The sequence below is a fragment of the Podarcis liolepis genome, assembly GCF_965112155.1.
Source record: "Podarcis liolepis genome assembly, chromosome: 16".
NCBI lineage: Eukaryota > Metazoa > Chordata > Lepidosauria > Squamata > Lacertidae > Podarcis > Podarcis liolepis.
The window spans coordinates 29,397,295-29,419,221 of NC_139567.1; the positions used below are offsets into that span (position 1 = coordinate 29,397,295).

Consider the following 21,927-nt stretch of genomic DNA (forward strand, 5'->3'; position numbering starts at 1 on the left):
CAGTCAAAGGGCAGGCCTGCACGTCAGTGACATCTCAATTGCTTCTGTACAGTATTACACAGTCCGGAAAATCCCCAAGCCCAAGAATGTTGGGATGCAGGTTGCAGCCCTCAAACATTTCCACCACCAAAGGCTGCTCCGATTAAAAACATAATGGCACTTTTTAACAATGCTGATCGCTTCCACCTGCTTCCAGAAATTTCAGCCTTGCTCCCTTAGCCACTCTGACTGCACACAGTTTGAATTCAGACCCCTGTCTCTACCTCCACCTCACCGCTCCAAGTGAAGCATTGCTGTGTGAGACAGGAAAGAGGGCCTTGCAATTTCAGGAATGGGATTGAGTGGGAAACCCAGGACAGACCTCCTTCCAGCGCATGGCAAAGTCCAGTTTGGCTAGTGGTCCTGCCTCAAGCAATCCAGTGATTAGCCAGAAAACACCCCCTCACCAATAAGGCTGTTGATGGCTTGGTGGCATTGGCAGGCAGCTCCTTAGCCCAGAATTGCCCGCCAGTCATGCCATATTTAGGAAGAGGACATTTTTGCCCTTCTGTGGCAACACAGGATCCCTTCACTCTCCACCGGCTGAAGGTTTGCCCACTTGTGGGGGAGAGAAAAAGTACGTACGTTTTAATCCAGCCACCTCATAGTCTTCCTCCTCTTCCTCTTCCCCTTCATCGTCGTCTTCTTCATCGGTTTCCTCCTCCCCAGCATCACTCTCCTCTTCCACAGAGTCTTCAGCATAGTTTCTACAGGGAAGGTTCAACACACTAGAATCAGGAGTTTGCTTCCTCAAAGGCTGTGGTAGACCAGAGGCCTCAGCTGCCCTGTCCTGCAAGGGGCCACCTTGTTTTCCCTTGCTGTGCCATGTCAGCTTGAGGTGGGTTTTGCTTGCTTGCCAGCAGCCCAAGCCAAAAGCAGCTTTGAAATCCAATTCTCCTAAACTGGGGAACACGCACATGTCTTTTGGAATTGCATTCAGCTTTCCCACCTAGGGCTGGCAGGAAAAAGGCCTGGCCTGGATAGATGTGGCCAGCTCATTCATCCCAACTTCCAGGGATGCTTTACCATGACCTTAAGAGAGGAGCAAAGCCCACACTGAGGCCAGCTGCCCCTTCCTAACCAGCAGAAGAAACCTCACCTGCCCCGGGAGCTGCGCCTGGCAACAGAAGGCTGGCAAGCCGGGCACTGCCACTCGCCTTCGGGGATCTCGTAGAGGGCCGGCCTCAGGCAGAAGAGATGGAAGGCCTTGTTGCACTCGTCACATAAAATGAGCTTGTCATCTTCACCTAGCAGAGAGTAGAAAGACAGAATGATCAAGGGAGGGAAATGAAGCTCAGGTAGGAGACCAGTCAGAGTAGGCCCACTGAAATTGCTGGGCTCACACCTGTGAAGGGCAAGCATTGGCCCTGGGGGGATGGCAGGATCCAAATGCTTGCTCTGAAAGGGATTGTTGTTGCAAGGGGCCCTCACTGCCCCCCATTTGGGAGAGGAGGGGATATCAAAAGCCAGCATGATGCTGTGGCTACAACAGCCTTTGGGAGGAAGGCCCCCCCCATGTCATAAAAGAGGAAGCACTGACCACATCTCTCCTACTCTCTGGGAGGGCAATTGCCCATTGCAACCCCAGCATGATTCCCTCTACCCCAAGCCCTGGAGGCCCCCAGGCCTGGCACACGCACCTTTCTTGCGGCAGACTTTGCACCTGGCATTCTCGGCCGACATGTCCCACTTGATGCAGGCGTCCAGCATGCCCAGCAGCACATGCATGCGCGAGAAGGTCTGCGCTTCGCGGATGGCCAGCTTCCACTTCTCCAGGGCGGAAGCCACCTGGGGGCAGAGGAGGCAGCTCAAGAGGCATTCTCGGCCTTTCCCTGGGGCTCTTGGCAGCTGCCATTCAGGCGACAGCACACATTCCTCTCCTCCACCCCCACCCCCTGCCCAACCGCCAGCTCAGAGGCCCACAAGCCTTGCTCAACATATCCCACACAGCCAGCCTGAAACTGGGGGCTGCATTCTTGACTTTGAAATCCAAACCAAATCCTTGTCCATCAAGGAAAAACAAACAGCCGAGAACTTTAGCTGTTAATTGCAGGGACAGCTGGAGAGGCAAAGTTCAGGGCCTGGAGCCCGAGAAGAGCCTGGCCTGCCCTCTAGTGGCACCTCTGAGTAATGGTGCCCTGGACAAGCCCAGAGGTGATGCCTAGTGGGCAAGTGGTGGCAGCACCCCCCAGCCCCTAGGCAGAAGTCCTCATGTCTGGAATGTCTTCGGGGGTCAGAACTGTGCAGGCACGTCAGGTTCTAGCCCAAGCTCCACTCAGCCAGGACACTTACCTTTGTGACAGAAGCTATCAAGAGCCAGATAAACCGGGGCGGGGGTGTGCTTGTCCACAACCATTGTGCCCACCCCTACTTTCCTGCACCAGCAGTGGGAAAGCTCACAGCATCAGTTTGCTTACTTCTAGTCAGGGCAGTCGAGCTTCAAGGGGAATGGCTGAGCTCTGCTGCTAACAGCAGTTCAGGAGCCAAGCAAAACCTGGATTTCTGCAGAGTTGCACATTCCCCTCCCACTGAATCAGAGGAAGTGCAGTGTGAATGGGACACCTAAAAAAACAGCGGCTCGCTCGCCCCAGTTTAGAATTCCCTCCTCATGGCTCCCAGGTTCAGTACCTGGAGCAAGAGGCAGCAGCCAAGGCGTTGGGGAAGGCTGGGAGCTTGATCAGCCTGTCTGTTTCCCCCCCGGAATGTGCCCAGGGCCTTCTCAGACACATCAGCTTTCCAAGAAGCTCCTCCCAGAGTTCAGCTGCTAAGATGATGGGCCAAGATAAACCTACAGCAGATCCAGGCACTGGAGAAAGCATCAAACTTCCAGTGTGGCTTCCCAGGCACTATAAAACTGGGGTGGGGGAGGGAGGGCTTCTCCCTCAGGTGACTCACTGCCACAACCAAAGGCATCTGCTCCCAGTTGGTAATCCAAAAGGGAAGAAAAAGGCAGAGAAATGCCCACCGCTGAAGGGCCAAAGGGCACACGGGAGGCCCAGAGGGGCCTTCCCCAGTAGCACTAACTGCCCTTGCCTGTCTTGTCGAATGAGAACCTTTTGCAATGCCCAGCAATCTACCTTGGGCAGCAGACAGTAAGCACCAAACAAAACACAAAGAGTTGCAAGACACACCAACACTGGGATCTGTCAGCCATAAAGGTGGGGCATTTATGGCCAAGGGGACAGAAGTGTCTGTCTCAAAATGAGGCCAATTCAAGGCCATCCATCACCTGTTGTCCAGGAACCAGGACATGGAAGAGGGCAGCCTTGGGGCCAAGTGGCCACCCAAGAGCCTGGTGGGCTGCAGTTTGCCCTTCTGACCCGTTGGCCTGGCCTCTATCCACACAGTGTATTCCACTAGATACTGTCTGTTACCACCAATGGCCCAAGAGGGAGGATGAGAAACAGATAGAAGGTGGGCCAGGCAGCTCACAGGAGCCACAGAGCCAAAGAAAAACAGCTGCTGGCAATGCAGAGACTTTTGGGAGAGTGAGAACAGCCCAGGGGACGTGAAAGACAAGCTGTAAAAGGTCTTTCATCCCCCATTCTGATATCTGAAATTGGTGAGTGATCCTCATGGAAAGTCTCTCCGTTCAGAACAGAGAATTAGCCCCTTTGCAGCCCAACACTCATCAAGCCTACCTGGAAGCAAGACCCACCCCCAATTTATTTCAAGGTAAGATGTTCAGGAATTGGAGTCAGTTTTGTTCTTCCAGAAGGCTCAACTGGCAGCAGCTGCTTCTTCCTCTTTGTTTGGTTTGACAGGGGAGAAAGCATATTCCCTGCCATAATTCTGGCAAGGAAGCAAAGGCCTTTGCCCTCATCCCTTCACCCCTATTCCCATCCACGCCTGCAACCTGCAGGAGCAGCAACAGTTTCATGCCAGCTGCCCAAGCTTCTCTGCCCACCCTCCCATCCTCCCTCCCTCCGACTTTATCTATTCCTGATCCAGACCTTGGCTTCTTCCGCCACCCTCTTCTCTTCATCCACCTCCTCTGCCTTGGCAATAGCATCCTCCCCGCCTTGATGTTTCCTCTTCTTCTGCTTGGGGGCCATGAAGCCTTGCAGGAACTTCTTAATAACGCTGGCCTGGAGGGCAACCACACACTCCCCGAAATCCTTCAGGCTCTCCAGTGTGCAAACCTGATCAAAACGGCACAAACACATTCTTATTATGATTCCCTTCTCATGTGCAGAGGGGCTTTGCAGCTCTCATTTATCCAAGCAAGTAAGAGGCGAGCTCCCGAGATGGAATAACTGGCAAGAACGTGGCTACAGCCTCTCTGTGCTGGAAGAGCAGGGACCTCAGAAGTCTGGCCTGGCCTGCAGACATTTCCCCAGCCAACCCAGCCAGTGGCACACTGTACTGTTTTGTCTGAGTGCATCAGTAAGCAGCTCCCGAGGTTCATCAGGGCTTCAACTCTGCTACAAACTCAAAAGTCTGCCTACCCCGTGGTCAGCGACAATTAATGTGCATCTGTTTCAGGGACCAGGAATATTCTCCAGCTCCTAGAAGGCGGATCCTTCACCACTGCCCCAATTCAAAGCAAGTCTCCCAATGTTGTCTGCTTTAGATACCACCAGCGAAAGAAGACAGTTTAATAGTAGGAGCTTCTGGACTTCAAAGCAAAGAGCTAGCCCAGGGCTATGTGGCCCACCCAAAGGGATGCCCGGAAGCCAAGGCCCAGTGCCAGCAAGACTACACTTGACAGCTGCTTCCAAGCTCAAAAGCCCTGCCTGGGTGATTGATTACTGTTAAGCCATCCACCTCTTGCAATGCTGGTGCTCACCTTGGCTTCAAACTCTGCCTCGTTGATGTATCCCAGGCCTCCCTTCTGCAGCCGGGTGGCCACTTCGATGAGGTCACTGCGCAGGAAGTTCAACAGTTCCTGGTTGCCATCACAAGACTTCAGACCTGGGTTCTGCTTCCGAGCCAAGTGAATGGAATGAGTGATGTCCTGATATCTGGGAGAGGAGACAATATATGGTCATTATGTATAGCTGACTGTCTCTCTCATGAGGTAGGGCCTTTGGAGATGCTCTGTTACCTTCCGAGTTCTACAGAAGAGTTATCTAGCCTAAGCAAGGGTCCTGAGACATAGACGATGCTCAGTTACCTTATGAGGGTTTCCAGCTCTATAACCTGATGGTTTGTATTTTGACACACACTCCAAGCATGAGAATGCTTATTTGCCATTATGAATCAGCAGTGTGCGCTCATTGGGCCAAAGCACTGGTTTACCGGTGGTTTACACTGATGCTCAGAAATTTAGGGGTTGATTTAATGCTGGTGCTTAAAAGAATTTTTAAATACTTCCACAGTCTTGTCCAGAAGTATACAATGGCCCATAAAGGATCATTCATGTAGTGCTGCAATTGCACTGTTTCGTACAATGTTTGTTAAAAGCACTAAGGCGCCTAAAAGTCTACACTTGCAGCAACACCAGCAAACCCACTCAGTAATTTTATCCATCCACAAACATTTGTCCAAGATGTGAAAGATTTGTGCTCTTGTAAATCCCAAACCCCAAGAAAAGGATCATTGCGTAAGGAGAAAAGCCGCAAAAAAGAACACAGAGGTGACCTGATGGCTTCAAAAAGAAACCACCCCACTCCTCCACACTGCTCTTCCCAGCCCCTGAAACGATCCTGGCATCAAATGCCAACTTCTTCTCCCTCCCTTGCCTGACCAACATCCAGGGTCACTCCTCCACAATACTCAAAAAACAGTCCGTGAGGCCTCACCTCTTCTGCAGTCTCTCCTTCAGCTGGCTTTCTCTTATCCCCTGTGAGTGCAAGGCGGCCAGCAACTCATCCAGCTCCTTCTGGCTGTCACAGAGAAACCTGGAGGAGGAGACCAGACACCTTACTCAATGCCACTCCCAGCAGGCAGGAAAATAAAACTCACCCCAAGACACAGGTGGGCACCCATAACCCAGTCTCTCACCAGCCCACACCACTAACAAAGTCTTCAAATCGTTTAAACGTGTTTCAATCAGAGAAGACCACATTCAACTCTCACACCAAGCTGCTGTAAATTTAAATGTTCTGGGTTGCCATTTTTCCTGAAGCAAAAGAGGGACTAAATGCTAAACCATAAGCTAGGGAATGTGGTCATGACTCATTGCACAAACAGGACTTCTATTACTGCCCCCTGCTGGTCAAGAGGCACATCAGCATGGGATGTCAAAATCGAACAGCTCAGCTGGAGAGAGGGGCCCAGCCGTCAATCTGACACCCCCTCAAGGGTGGGGCTGTGAGTCCTACATTTTACACAGCTCTCTAGCCACCTTTAAACAATAGTTTAATTAACAGATCTTGTACCCTGCAGTACTGAGTACTTTGTACAGAGCAGATTCCAGAAGCCTTTCTGCCAATTAGCCCAAGGCTCAGCTGCGTAGCTGAGAAGCTTCAAGCATACCGCAGTTAACCGATCAAAGCAAATGTAACACATAGTGGAACCTTTTCACCAAATGGGGGTGGTGTCAAATGCAATGGGATGCAGCAGGCCTATTGGCAAAGTCCAGGTTGCACTTCTGCAAGCCAGGAGGGCTGCTGCCTGGCCCTCCTTTGAAGATGCCATGTGCAAGGGAGCCTCCTAATCAGAAGAGCACTGAGAAAGTCTCTCTCCTCCTGGCTGTTGCCTGCTCCCCCCTCCTCTAAATCCCCAATTTTACAGGTGGGCAAGAACCCACACATCTCTATTGCCAAGAGCAAGTCTCACCACAGGTTCTGTCCCTGCTTCGGCGCCGTGGTCTCCACAGGGACTTCCGGGATGAGTAGGGCGCCCTGCGGAGTGTTCAAGACGCTGCCCTCCACCAGGCTCTCCTGAGTGTCTGCAAGCAACACACACACAGAGTGAACAAGGAGTCCCACTGTCATCGTCATCATTTGCCCACAGCTTCCTTTGAGCACCCCAGAGGCAAAGCAAATCAACTGAGCACTCAGGCCCCTAAATAAGAGAAGCCTTCTACAGAATGCTGCTCTGTGGGCTCTTACTTTAAAATAACATGCCAGTTGCTCCTGGATGGTTGCTTAGTGCACAACTTTGTTACATGGCTTCGAGCAACCTGTCCAGCACAAGAAAACGAATAGTTGACTGACAGGGCTTGGCCTCGAGTGACGTGAACAAAGGCCTGGAGAAGCCCTAGCACCTGCTTCCCCACCAAATGGAGGCAGCTGTTTCACAGGCCACGGAGGACAATTTCTGATTAAGGGCTGCTTAATGATTAACTTGCTTCGGGGGTTTTTTCTTGCTGAGAAATTCAGCAACTCATACTCTCAAATATAGCAAGTGATATTCATCTGTTTTATTCTGAGTAGACCCACTGAAACTAATGGTCCTAACTTAGCCATGTTCATTAATTTTAATGGGTCAACTCCAAGACGAATGCCGCCCAATACATCCAGCAACTTCACCAAGAACCTGTGAGAATGGTCAGCCTTGCCTTGTTGGTGGTAGTCATCGTCCTCTTCCTCCTCCTCTTCCTCTTCCTCCTCATCGTCCTCCTCCTCCTTGTGAGGAGGCATGAAGTTATAGTCGATGCCATCATGTACCCAGCCTTTCTCTATGAACAGCCCGGGAACTTCATCAGAGAACAGCCAATACCTAGAGAGACCAGAAAGATGCCAGATCTTTGTGTGAGAGAGGCACCAGGTATTATGAGATGAGCAGCTTTGCCAAGAAACACCCAGGTCACTGAGGAAAAAAGCATAGGCTGCAGAATGTTGGCAGTACAGTACTTGTGATGACTAATAACAGTCTTTAGGAGGGTGCCTTATAGCAGTGTTGGACTACAACTCCCATCATCCCTCGCTAGCAAGACCAGTGGTCAAGGATGATGGGAATTGTAGTCCAAAAACAGCTGGAGGCCCAAGGTTGGGGAACACTGCCTTATAGGACCAAGATGCAGGAAGGGCAGCAACTTGCTGGCAGGAGGAACCCAGCTGAAGTTACAGAGCAAGCAGTGAGCAGGCTGCAAAGCAGAGACATGGGTGTCTCAAGCAGCAGCAGGAGGGAAACGAGCAGAAGCAAAGGGAGGAAAAGCCTCCTCCTTGGACTACAGAGAAGGTCCATGTAGCTCAGTGAAAAGAGCAACTGCTTTGCATGCTCAAGATCACTGGTTCAATTCCTGTCATCTCCACATGGACTGGAAGAGACCCATCTCACCAAAACCTCAAGAGTCATTACTGCCAGACAGCTTAGACAATACTGAGCTAGATGGAGCAATTCTCTGACTTGATATGAGGCAGTTTCCTGTGTTCCTATGATGATCTGACTAAAGAAACCCTGGAGAGCTGCTGCCAATCAGAGGAGTGGTCCCCCAGATGTGGCTGGATCCCAACTCCCATTGGCCTCAGCTACCCATGGTAGATGCTGAGGAATGGTGGGAGTTGGGACTCCAGCAACATATGGAGGGCCCCACATTGGCTAACCACGGACTAACCATCATCAATCCCCATGTCCTCTGTGCCTCCAGGGCTCTTGTGTAGTGAGTTTTGTACTTCAGAACTTGCATTTCTTACCTCCCCCCGGGGATGGGCTCTCCCCTGCAGCCCTCCAAATGTGGTTGAGTTCCCGGCTCTCATCATCATTCCTGATCACTGGAGCAGGCTAGCTGCCAGGAGTTGGAAGTCCAGCAACAACTAGAGGGGCTCAGGCTTCCCACCCCACTGGGCCACACAGCCAAATGGTCCATCCGGGCAGCTTCCCAGCTGCAACACAGCCAGATTCTCCATTCCTCACCCTTACCTGTTGTGATTACGGTCTGTGCCAATAGGTGTCCTGCGCATGACCAGTTTGGCTTTGGCAATGCCGTCCTGGAAGGCCTTTTCAGCTGCAGCTTTGTGCTTGCGGATTCTCTCCTCTTCTGCTTCTCTTTCAAGCTTCACTGGTGGGGAAGAAAAAGGAAGAAAACCCAGCCATGTGAGCTCTTGCACCTTTAAAGTTTGGTGAGAAACTAACTTGCTCTCTCATAAGAGGGCTCTATCTCTTCCTTCAATTAAGAGCCAATCAGGAAGCACACATTGTTTCAATCAGGGAAGCATTCACACACACTTTTGTATGGGGGTGGGTGGAGAAAAGCAACCAAACCTAGGGTTGGTTCACAGATGGAACACCTGCCAATTGAAAATGCATGGGGCTGGGGCTCTGAGAGCTGGTCAGAACTTCCAAACTATCCAGGTTCCAGTGCACCACAGCGTCCCATGGAACACAGGTACACCTTCAGCTACAGACATCAAATGTTCAGATACTGAGCAGGTGAACAGCCCCCAGGCGACTTACCACCACCCACCCACACTTAAAAGGGGACTGAGCAAAGGGCAGACACTATGCAAATGTTGACAGTGCTTGGGTGTCAGGACTGGAGGCTTTAAGGGGCAGGATGGGCATGACAGCAACAACCAAACCTGGGAATTCCTGGCCCAGGGGGCCTCTATGAATAAAATGCTTCTGGTGAAGACCTACACAGATAGCTCAGATTTGCCTGCTGTGACATCAGTGGAGCACAAGCCTCCACCAAGGTTGAGCAGCAGTGGGAATCCCTCTCCACAAACTCCACCCACCCACCCAACCTCTTCCCTAGGGGTTCCGCTGCAGAGGTTGGAATCAGAGGTTCAGCAGGAACAGGAGCTTACAGCCTCTTTTCTCTTTCCACAGTGGCATTTCTGGGCCTTGAATCACCATTACCTCTCATCTGCATCTCCTGCTGCTCCTTCTCTTTCTTGGCCTGCATGGCCAGTAGCCTCCTGCTCTTGACGGCGCTGATCATGTCTTCTGCTTCCAACTCCACCCGTGGCTCCATCTTCACCCCTTTCTCTGTTGCCACTGCTGCCACAGCCTCTCCTTTCTTCTTCTCCCCCTTCCCTGTATAGCTGCTCTCCTCCTTGCCATTCTCCTTGCTCTTGGCCACCATCTCCTTCCGCTTCTGCTTCTCCGCCCTCTTCTTATCGTTCTCCTCCTTGAGCATGGCCAGCCGCTCCTTCCACAGCTCAGCTGACATCTGCTGCTTGGACTCCACGTGGTCCTGCACAGAGTAGGTCATCAGGATCCGGTGGCAGAGGGCAGCGAGGATCTGCAGCTTCTCCTCAGAACTCAGATCAAAGAACTCTGAGGTCTCGAGCTTTTCCAGGAACTCATCCTGCACCTCGTTGTCCTCAAAGGCAGCCAGGTCCTTGTTCTCCTCCGTGTTCTCTGAGGCCTCGCTCTCCTCCTGCACATCCGACTTGCGCAGGCACAGGCGGACTAGCTCAGAAACAGAGTGCAGGGTGAGGGGGATCTCCGACAGCTTCATGCCCAGCTCACGGTAGTCCTCCGCAATCTCATCCTGCAGCAGGGTCTGCAGGAGAATGACCAGGATCCTGTTCAAGTATAGGAAGCCCCCCTTCTCAGCACACAGGGCTTCCATGAGGGAGACGGCCGTGATGGGGTACTGAGCGTCTGGCAGCAGCAGCCCTGAATAGCAGCTGAGGAACTCCACCACCATGGCCACATCCCCAAAGAGGGTGTTAGGGAGCCCCTCAGGAGTGTCCACAAGCCTGAAGGTGGGCAGGTTGTTCCCTTTGATGTCCTGGTCCTCGTAGCGCTTCTGCTTCTCCAACTTTTCTATCATCTCCTTCACCCGCCGCTCCCTGGCTCTCTCCTTCAGCTTCTCCTTCAACTTCTCCCGCTTCTTCTTCAAGTATTCCTTCCGCTGATCCTCAGTCATGGAGGCCCAGTTCTTCCGGTGCTCAAGGAGCTCGAAGCGCTTCTGCACAATCCCACGCAGCTCCTCGGGAAGGCGGGCACGATCCTCGCTGGAGAGCAGGCGGGCAGTTTTGGATATGATGCAGGAAAGGGCACTCTTCCTGTCCTCACGGTCCTTGTTCTCTCTGTAGTAGGCAATGAGGTGGAGAGCTGCGGGTGGGAGGTGCTTGGGCTTGCCAGAGGACCTGGGGCTTCCTCCTGAGCCCCGAGGCGCTCGCGACACCTTGGAGGTGCCCTTGGTCGTCATGTCCAGCAGTGTCATCTGCTTCATTTTCATCTTGGAGTCCTTCCTGGGGGAGCGGGACTTCCCAGTAGCCTTCTGCCCATTCAGCAGCTTCTTATTCCTCTGTCGTTTCTTGTTGAAGTTGCCAAGCTTCCCAGCAGACATCATCTTCATCACCTCCTCCAGCTCCTCCGTGGGGATCTTGGAGTTCTTGACTTTCAGTGGAGAGCCCATAATGGACTTCTTCAAGTGCACACTGCACCACAGAGAGGGGCTTAGCCCCTGACCTGGAGCAGAGCCATCCAATTTAGGCTTTTTGGAAGGCTTCCGATCAGGGGATGATGTGCTCTTTCTCTTGGTCGAGGGATTGAGCGTCAGGTACTGGAATTGAAGAAGAAGCAAAGGTAAATTTTAGTCTTGGCGGGAAAAGAAACACAAGGGAGGAAAGGGATAGGTTGGGAAATCTAACTGGGGATCTGTTTCAATGTGCTGCTCGAAAGTCAAGAGGACTTTTGAGGCTGCTTTGGAGCCTCAAGTGCTCCTGAATGCTAGCAATGCAGAAAGGGACAACCACATACATTTCTAGAGAAACTGCCCTTTCCACCGTGCAGTCAACAGCATCCCTCAATGTCACCTGGAGCATGTTGCAGGCAACATATATTGTTCTACATATCCCACCTAGCCAAAAACGTGCTCTAGGATTACAGTAGTCACCCAGCTGCAAAACCTATGAGACACAATGCACACTCCATGGTTTTAAGCACATATTGTAGCCATCTTGACTGCAAAACCTGGCATGAGGGAGGCATAAGGATGGTTGGGGAAACCTTGAGGTTTGCAGAAGTACAAAAGAGGTGGATCTGGAGTCCCAAATGCACTCCTCCTTGGAAGACATCTGCACACGGCAGTCACAGGGAAGGGAAGGCACACTGCAGAGATGGAGGTAGGCCAGCTTGGTGTCTCCAGTGCAGGCAGACCACATGTAAGGCAACGGAGGGTCAAGGCTGAGCCACACCAGAACCATCCCTTTGGCACCTGATGACTGGCAAGGGCTTGCTGTAGAGCTAAGATTCACCCTTGCTAACACTGCCTCCTCCAAAAGTCACCATTATGCATCAACAGAGACTCCTGTCCTTTTCCCAACCCACAACCCAAGACAGATCTTGCCTTATTTCTCACTTTATATGGGTCAAGCAAGAAGTCACTGAACTTGCTGGGAAGTGAATATTTCTTCACCAACTCATCCTCGACCACCCAAGGAGCATTTTCTCCTGTTCCAGCCCGAAGTGCATTGTGGCGAATGAAGTAGCGCAGAATCTCCTTGTTTGGCGGCCGCTCTGTGCGAATTAAGCTGTCTGCTGGCACATTGCTAATGATCTAGGGAGACAAAGAAACAAGCCTTTAGACTCTTCTATTCCTCAGCTTGTGGCAATCAGCCCACAGCCTGCCACTGTACTTAAGTACCACTGTTTAAAATAGAAACAGTTACTTTTAATTGCTCCTGACCTCACAGCAGTGCTGATACCTTAACCAGCCACGCCTCCTCCTCCTCACCACCAATGGGCAGTCAAGGACCCTTAATTATCTCTCACTCCCTCACCTTGTCTTCATTTTGCAGCTTGACATCATACTTGTGCGGTAAGAACTTTGGAGGGACCCATTTTTTTTCTTCCTTCTTCAGAGAAGTAGGAAGCTTCCGAGGAGATCGACGCGCCCGGTCACCTGCATAAGAGATGGGGGGGGGAGAGAGAATGTGTTAGCAGCACAACATGCCCCAAAAGGCCTAGGCTGACTAATCTGAAATGCAGTACTGAGGGGGCAACAAAAGCACAGATGGCCAAGGAATAAACACACACCATCCAATACCAAAGGAGCAGGCAGGGAAGTTTCTAAAGGGGGATTAATACTGAGTGCCCTCTGCAGGATCAAACCACAGGTCCATCCACAACTCCGCATCCTGCATCTACAGATACCACTGGAAGCCCCCAAACAGGGCCCAGAAGCAACAGCCTCCCCCTTGCTGGTCTCCAGCTCCTGGTATTTAGCTTCTGGACAAGGGAGCTCCAATCAGCCACTGCAGGAGACAGACCTAAGCTATTCTATGAATTTGTCTAATTGAGTTTTTTAGAAAGCCGCCTAAAGTTAGGAACTGCTGCCACTGCCACCACATCTTATGGCATTCAGAGCTGCCATCTATCTCTTCTGTGAAGTGTTTTTATAGAACAGAACAAAAAAAATCGCAATGAAACAAGACACAGCAGAACAATAAAAATAAAATACCAGCATTAAATTACAATATTGCATTAAGATTTAGCATTTAAAGGCACCCTGTAGCAGCAGCAGACTCTTGTGAATTGCATTCCTGCATTTCCCCCGCAAATGTTCTACAAATCAATTTCATTAGGTGATCCAAAGTTTGAGTATTATGAGAGGAGATAGCCATCATTCTAGCAAGTAATGTGTTTTATGTTTTCAAGGGAAAGAGGACTGGCAGCCCACTAGCAGAATCTTATACATGGGGAGGCTCCAATGTGCACACTATTTCTGCCTGCACAAATATCTCTGACTTTATTCCAATGGAGGCACATAAAGGTAGCATATGCACGGCTAGTGAATATTTTAAATGTGTGAACTATAAAGGTTAGGGCAGAGCACCCCTAATTTTGGAAAGGAGCCAGGATCTCTGAAAGACAGTTTCCTTGAGCACCACCAGTGATGTTGTTTGTTGCTGCTTGCAAACCCTTAAGTATGCTCAGTTAGTACACTGAGACTTAATCAAAGAACGTGACAAGTTAGTTGGCTTCCGTCTATAAGTTTCCCTGCTTGCGAACAGCATACCTGAAATGTTTCCGCTGTCCAACCACACAATGCACCTTATTTGTTTGTAAAAACTTCCTACAGCAAAGCACATTAACTAGAATCTATAGGAGAAGCTGCTGGAGAAAGCATGGGCATAAAACACCAGCCAATGGAACTACTTCCCATGAAACGCTACACAAAGGATCTACCTGCATACCATATTTAAGCTACGACCACAACCATGACTGCCTTTTTCCACGGAATGCTCCATTTATCTGACCCAAAGGGCAATCAAGTGGATTATTAATACAGAAGTGGCAAGACCAAAGGCAACACCCTTCAGACACACTCATTAAAAAAGGCTGCAGCACAGGGCCAGTGACCCATAGCAAAGGGAATGGGGGCTTCCTAATGCTTCTTCAACTAAGTATCAGTCCTACAATGACAGACACAGGAGGCCTTGACTTAGCCAGAACAGAGAGCAAGTTGGGTGTCACCAGCAGACCAAAGTCACCTGTCGTCTAGATAGACTCTCTCCCCAAAGCACCACACACACACCCCAACCTGGGTAACCAATAGATCTTTTGAAGGCAGCCTATACTACCCGGATAAAAGATAGTGGATCACCAACATCCCTCAGGCCAGAGCGTGGCTTGCTACTCACTCAGACTCTCTCTCCGGCTGTCATCTTCCTTCAGTGCCAACTCCTTTTGGTTGTCCTGAACCACCTGGCTGGAATTTTCTTTGTCACTGGACGGGGAATCACAGGCCCCGTCGGCTTTCTTCTCAGGTGCCTCTTCATCTGTCGCCTTCTCCAAAGGATGGATTTTTACTACTTTTACTCTCAGCACCTTTTCTTTCCCAACCTGATGGGAAGAGGAAAACCAATGAGAACTGGTAGGGAGGCCCAAAGTGAACACATGACTAGATTCAGGGAGCTGCTTACAAAATGGTGACTGTGGGGGGGGGGTTCATGAATGCAGTTGGGGGTGGCGGGGAGCTGCTAGTCACCTGGAGCAAGGCTAAGTTTACCACCCACACCCCCTTGTGCATGGTTGGAATAGGCAAGATGGTTTGACAATCCACTAATGCCAAATTAAAATACAGTGCAAATACACATTTAAAAAGAAGCACTAAACAGATCAAAACCCAGCAGCCATCCACAGTTGAAACCCAGCAATGTAGAACTCATGTAAAGGTTTGCTTGCAGTCATTGAACAAGACATGGCACCAGAGTTCACCCAAGAGATGCCCTCTAGGAGATAACTGGTCACTTGTTCCAGTCACGTGACTGGAAGAGGAACCTGTTCCAAGGTAACCTGTACCCTCTTCCCTCTTCCCAGGTATGTTGTATCTAATAATTACACTGAAATTCTTCTGGAAACCAATTACATCAGTTTGGAGGTGGGGAAAGAGTATTCCACCTTTTGGACATGACGGCAGAAGGTGCATAAGAACAAGTAGGCCCAGAAAAGAGAAACAGCCTTGGATACCCTGATCCATTCAAGCCGGGGCCTTACCTCAAAGTCACACTCTTCTCCCACAGCAAACTTGGTCATGATCTCCAGCCAGGACGTGTCTACCAGTTTTTCTAAGGAAATTGTGTTGTGATGAACCATTTCCAGGACAAGTTTCTCATACCAAACTGGGAATTCCTCCTTCAAGCTAAAAATATCATCAGAAGAGAGAGGGGAATATAACACATTCCATTTAAGTGGCAACTACTACAAAACGGACAACAGTAAACTCACAGAATCAGCAGCCAACAAAGGAAGCCACGTTCATGAAGTAATTCACAAATCCCTCTATCAGCAATGTCAGCTGAGAATGACAAAATCCACCATGGCATAGGAAGCTGCCTTGCAACTTCCAAGATAGGAGGAGGGAAATATGTTAGTGAAGCTGTGTGCAGTTCTCTGGTACAAAACTTGTACGTATCAAGGGAACTGTACAAGCCTGCAACACTCTGCCTGCTCTGATAGACAATTGTAAAACTTGAGTAGGAAGATTTAGTCAATCTACCAAAAGACAGGTTGAAGACAAGGTGAAAAGTTCGTGGTCTAATTCTCACAAACAGCAGATGAGCTAATAAACCTGCTTCTCAATATTACCCCACTAAGACTGCAAGCAGAGGCTCATAGAACCTTGTTCTGAGTGAAGGCAAGTTGCATTCTTCCTGATATGCTAGATTTCTATGTGCAGGAACTTTTTGACATAAGCTCCACCTGCAGACCAACACTCACAAACACACCACTTCCACCTACTGAGAGACAGAATTAGGTCAGACACTGGGCCCTTTGGGAGCCTGGTTTGCAGAGAAGGATGTCTTGAACAAACATGCAACTGTTACCTAAGGGGGAAATGTGCCTAGAGTGGCTTTTCGACATGAATACCCAGCACGAGAAGATCTCCCAGAAAGCCTCTAGAACAGCGTTGAGATGATTACAAAGAGTGGTGTTCTTACTGCATTTTTGTGCAACACATCTGGATTTGATTTTAACTGCAGTATAATATCAACCAGATCAATAACCGCCTTGAGTCCTTAACAGAGTAAGGCCAATTAAAAAATAAAGCATACTGGACTAAAAAAGGCAAGTTGTACATTTATAAGCAACAAGAAAAATAAGGCCCTAACAAAACAAAAGCAAGAATTAGAAGAGGCAGCAAGGCCAAAGCTAACTTGGGGCTGATCCCCTTGATCAACACAGGTGGAGAAAGATGTTCAATCCTTCTTTGGATGCTGACTCAGACTTCTGATGATGATTTTCACAGCAACAGTCAGCCACTTGCCAAACAACCAGCATCCTACGTTTAGGGCTCATGCCCTGGTCTCTAAAAATAGATGCTTTGGATTCTGCTACTTACAGCTCAGCGACTTCCTGCTCCTCCTCCCAGGCTTCTTTGTGTGTCAGCTGACTGCTTCCGGTGCTTTTGCAGGTCCATATTCGCTGGCTGTATTTCTCCAGCCGTGCTTCATACTCTCTGAAGGAGCAACAACTCAGGAAAACATCGTGTTTAATTTGCAGCTTGCACTTTATCTGCACTGCTTTACACAAGTTGCATGGAGTGATTACTATTTTTATTAGATATATGTACTTGTTGATACTCTGCTTGGTTGCTCCCATTATATTTTTCGGTGTTATTATTTACTGCTACCCATCAGGTACATTTTGAGCCACTTTATATGGCCACCAAACAAACAACTTGCTTCCTTACCAAACTGGAAACTGCACATTGAAGTGGCTTTCCAATTTTAGTTTAAAGACAAACAAAGATTTGTCACCAGCACAGTTTACCTAATCCAGATTTCCCAACAAACTACAGCTACCTCAAAGGAGAATATTAAGGGAAGGAATCTGTGACCATGAGAGGAGGGATAGCAGGGAGAGAGGAAGGCATGCATGAGCCCATAATTTGACTCTGGGCATCTGAGGCAGGACTATGTGAACACAAATCCAAAACATGTATACCAACTATAACAAATCCAAGATGTGTATACAGCTAAATTGTTATCAAAGTATATGTCACACTTTTTGTATGCTTGCCAGACAAACAGGATTCACCACAACCCAACCTGAACTTCTCTTAACTTCCACAAACACCTCCAGGATGAGTTGCTGGAGAAAAGTGAGTTGAAGCAGATCAACATATGAACTCTGCACAATTCAACAGCCAAGCTCTCCGTTCTACTGATTTGATCAAGAACTGTGGCTGACCAAACCAGAGGCCCATTGAAGACCAACTCGCTTATGATAGCCGATAAGCTTTCAAAAGCAACTCCTCTTATCACTGAAAACCTTAAAGCAGATAAGAATGGCTCTTGAGAAAGTGTGGAGATTTGAGATGGTGAAAGGAAAAGCATAGATGCATTCAAATCTGTGCACCACAGTCAGACTTTAAGTGCTCTAAATTATAGAGCCAAGGGGCAAAAGTGAGAGGACTCGGGCAAGCCAACACAGGTGTGCAAAGACAACTGTAATTTAGCAAGACGTCCTGGAGGTGACTTGCAGGAGCATGTCACGCTACAGAAAAAGATGAACCAAGAAGAGTCATCCTTCTTTTCTAGGGCATACAGAAGCCCCAGAAGATGCATTTATAAAACTCAGCTCTTACTGACAAAAAAATCTTTCTCCTTATATGACAATGCACACACAGCCTATCTTTTTAAGGTAGAAACATGTAGCTCTGTTGCCCTTGCTAGCACTATATGCCTTGGGCTGATCATGGGATGGACAGCCAAGGTCAGAATAGTGAAGAAAGCAAAGAATATATGCTGTCTACATACTATTGGGGAGGATAAAACCCACAGAAAGTGACTTTTCCTGCATTGGTGCAGAATTCTAATGCTCCTAGATTCCTAAAGTGCAGGCATTCTCAGCTAGTTTAAGAGCAAGTAACCCCACCAAAGCATATTCCACTCACTGATATCACTCAAATTTGCCACTAACATATATAACAACCTGTGCACTGCCGTTGCCCTTGCACCACCCTCCAGCTGACAGCTCCAGACTGCTTTTCTCACACTCACCAAGGAGATTCCCCTGCCAATCACATTCTCTTCTTCTGACTGGCACCCTGTCACCTCACTTGGCAGTTATGCAGCCCATGTACAGATTCATCCCAAGGGCTTTCCTGACAGAAAGAAGCTGGATCAAGACAGGCAGTCTTTGTTGCTAGCTCAGGAAGGCTATTGGTCCTGAACACACCAACTCAATAAGCATGCTCCCCACAAGCCAGCCCTCCTGCCAGCAGAGGGATCTGGCTAACTCAAGCTCCTCCTCACCAGAGGTTTGGACTTCCTTAACACCAACACACTGTGGGGGCAGGGACTACTCAAGTCAAAGCAGCCTGTCCTGCAATGGTTTTTTTTTGTTTGTTTTTGCATCAGAAGGGTTCTATACCATGCTTGACTTTGCTCTGCTGCCCCCATTACGGTGGCAAGCATTTTTTTAATGATAAAACAGAGATTGCAGACAGTCCACAGGATTCCAGTAGAATTAAGCTAGCATGAATGGGTTATGCAAGCTGCAATCCAGGCCAGAAGGAGCTGCTCCAAAGGAAGTGGGGACTATGAGTTTACTGCGGACATGCTTCTGCCTTATCCAGTCAGATCTGTGCACAGAGACTGAAGAGCTCCAGTTTCACAAAACAACTTCTGGTCACATGATAGTAAACAAGTTACAAACACAGAAAGCAGAAAATCCCACTCTGAAGAAATCACTTTCCACCTCAAATCTCTTGCTTTAGATTATCCATCAAGACACTGCAAAAAAACAACAAAAACCCAGCCCTGCTTCCTAAAAGAACCTCAACCATTGATGACCAGAACAGCCCAGGCTGTTCAGACAGAACTGGGGAGGGGGAGGGGAAAGAGAAAGAGAAAGAAAAGAGGAGAGGGTTGGGTCAGAGGAAAGGGCTCTCTTGGGTACAAGACAAAGAAGCGAGAATGATGAGAGGGAACAAAGCTTTTCCTTGTATGGATGCTAAATTTCATTGCTTAGGCGTATAAAAATCAGCTCTTTGGGCTTTTAAGATGCTCACAACACCAACCTTCGACCTAAGAGATAATTATATTTTATAGGAGAAACGAAATGGGTATCTACTGTAGGTCTAGCAATGTTCTGAATAGAAATTTGGAGGCGGCAGATTCAAGTTCAGTTCCCTGCTTAGCTATTAAGCTCATCGGCTGGCTAACCTTGGGCAAAAATCCATCTCCATCAAAGTCTGAAAAACATCAAAATAACTGCAACATGTGTATAGGGAAGCATGTAGAAGATGAAGCCAGAGCAGCAAACAATATTGTAGTGATCAATTCTTAAATAGCAGCTTTCCTTGAACTACACATCAATCACCAGTGGGCTTAGATGCAGACCTCGTTCAAATCTCTGCTCAGTCATCAAAAGATCTTTAAGTGGCCTGGGCAAGGACATGTCAGGCATAACCTTTTAACACAGTACTTGAAAAAATAAGTGTCTGAAGAAAGGGACAAGTTACACTGAAAACTTGCATCAGTATGGCAGGGTCTTTCCAGGCACTAGGCCTCAAATCAACATTGGAAATAAGCTCACAAAAGTGACTAGGCTGCAAAAGAAAAAAAGGGGGGTAGTGACAGTCTACGGGAAAGTGTGAGGCTCTTAGGCAGGGGGTTGCGTTAGCATGAATTGCATCAGCACTAGCACAAATATTTTGTTGAATGCAGAGAAAGCCCCTGCACAAATGAGAAAGTCATTTTTGCCACACCACACTAACATTTAAAGTACCAAGAATTAAGAGAACTAATTTAATCCTAGGAATCAAACCAAGAGAACCATCTGATCTAACTCATCCTTTGCCAACCTGATGCCCTCCATGTTTCATATTACAAGTCCTATCATCCCTAGTATCACATGGCCATGTTGGCTGGGGCTGATGGGAATTGTAGTTCAGCAGCATCTGGAAGCTGGCCTGCCAGGCTGGCAAAGGCCATTTTCAACAGCAGCCAGGGAGGTGCCCAGAGCAACTCACAAGCAGTGTGTGAAAACAGCTCTCCCCTGCTGTTTGTCCACAGCACCTGGTACTTGGAGATGCACTGCCTCTGAACATGGAGGCTCCATTTTACCATTAGAGTCAACTGCTGCAGCTGAACTAATCCCACCATGAAACTAGTCTAAAGATATATAAGCTAACAACTTTCAACACTTGTGAGGGCAAGTTAATTTATGCAGACCACCACAGGAGGCAGCAACTTCCATTACTCTGAACTACCACTCACATTTCGTGAACTTTCTGCCAATCAGCTTCACTGGAGGTATTACATGACAAGAGACAGCCGCTGTACAGTGAGGATCTACCCTTAATTTACTTCTGCTAAAGTTAAGCAGGTCAGGGTCTTGTCAGCCTGGAGAGTGGAGACCTCCTAGTAACCACAACTGTACCGCTCCAATTACTTGATATAAAAGTAACTAAGGATGCATAGAAGGCTTCCCCTGGCTGGATCAGACCAAAGTGATCACCATCACCTTTTTTCCAGAACTGACCAGCCAGGAGCCTCTCAGAAACTCACAAATCCAGAGTCAAGGGCAACAGCCCCTCCTCCACCAACTGGTATTCAGAGGCAAACGGCCTCTGGCTATGGAGGCTCAATTTCAAACTCTCTTGGCTAATGAGAAGATAATTAAAGCCATAAACCTGCTTCAGCCTAAAACACACATGGAATTTGCAGCCGCCCTGAGCCCTGACAACAGGAATTCAGGGAATCAAGGAGAAAGTGATGTCCCTACCCTGCCTGTAGACACCAGACAGGCTCCTTACAGGAATGAAGCAGCAGGGTGAGATGGGCTTCCATGGGCTCCCTTTGGTCTGAACCAGCTGCAAGACCAATTTTTAAGCAGGTGAGAAGGAAGAAGCTGAACCCTGTGAATTAACACTTGCTGGGGGAGCCCCAAGAAAAGGACTGAGGGATGGGGCTTCTGCCCCCACATATACTGGACCAGGCCTTCTTCCATTCCCTCAAGAGGCACTGAGGTCCAAAGTTTAGATGGCCCCAGTGAGAGGAGAAGACTGGGCTGTAAGAATGCAAGAAAAGCCCCGCTGTCGCATCAGGCCAAGGGGGGCCCATCTAGCCCAGCATCCTGTTCTCCAGATACAGTACTCTAATGGGAAGCCCACAAGCAAAAGATTAGGGCTCCCCAAGAGGGACGCCAGCACAAAAGCAGGACTCTCCCCACTTGCCATTTCCTAGAACTGGTATCCTTAAGTATATACGTACTGCCTCCGACTGCCGGGTGGGTGAGAGAGAGATAAAGAAAGAGAGAGAAGGACCGCTGTGGGAAAGTCCAGAGAAAGAAAACGAAGGAGGTTTCCTGTTGCCCTGATCCGTCCCGTCCCGTCTCCCCCCCAAAAAAAACCTCGGGAAAAGACGCGACAAGCGAGCAGGCCCGACAGAGGAGGAAGGCAGGAGAAGAGAATAAGCCGAAATAGGAGGAGGAAGGAGGGAGGGGAGCCGGGAGCGGAGAGGCAGGACGACGTAGTGGCTGAGGGAGCCTTCCTCCTTCGCCCGAATCGGGTCAGGTCAGGATAAGAGAGGGACGGAGGGAGGGGGGAAGGGAAGGAAAGCAGAGTCAGACACAACAAAGCCCCCC

General features: G+C 49.1%; 1 protein-coding gene across 1 annotated transcript in view; it reads right to left on the minus strand.

The window, feature by feature from the left end:
- BAZ1B (bromodomain adjacent to zinc finger domain 1B) overlaps positions 1 to 21,927 on the minus strand; it is a 29,555-nt gene that overhangs the window by 6,718 nt on the left and 910 nt on the right. Inside the window, exons 2-16 of the mRNA XM_083479163.1 lie at positions 16,673 to 16,789; positions 15,328 to 15,472; positions 14,472 to 14,673; positions 12,609 to 12,730; positions 12,188 to 12,385; positions 9,730 to 11,389; positions 8,791 to 8,929; positions 7,487 to 7,647; positions 6,763 to 6,874; positions 5,784 to 5,882; positions 4,829 to 5,003; positions 3,993 to 4,181; positions 1,680 to 1,827; positions 1,139 to 1,286; positions 625 to 746 (exon numbers count right to left, since the gene is read on the minus strand). Of these exons, the coding sequence (XP_083335289.1) occupies positions 625 to 746; positions 1,139 to 1,286; positions 1,680 to 1,827; positions 3,993 to 4,181; positions 4,829 to 5,003; positions 5,784 to 5,882; positions 6,763 to 6,874; positions 7,487 to 7,647; positions 8,791 to 8,929; positions 9,730 to 11,389; positions 12,188 to 12,385; positions 12,609 to 12,730; positions 14,472 to 14,673; positions 15,328 to 15,472; positions 16,673 to 16,789 (3,737 nt within the window). The remainder of the gene's footprint in view (positions 1 to 624; positions 747 to 1,138; positions 1,287 to 1,679; positions 1,828 to 3,992; positions 4,182 to 4,828; positions 5,004 to 5,783; positions 5,883 to 6,762; positions 6,875 to 7,486; positions 7,648 to 8,790; positions 8,930 to 9,729; positions 11,390 to 12,187; positions 12,386 to 12,608; positions 12,731 to 14,471; positions 14,674 to 15,327; positions 15,473 to 16,672; positions 16,790 to 21,927) is intronic.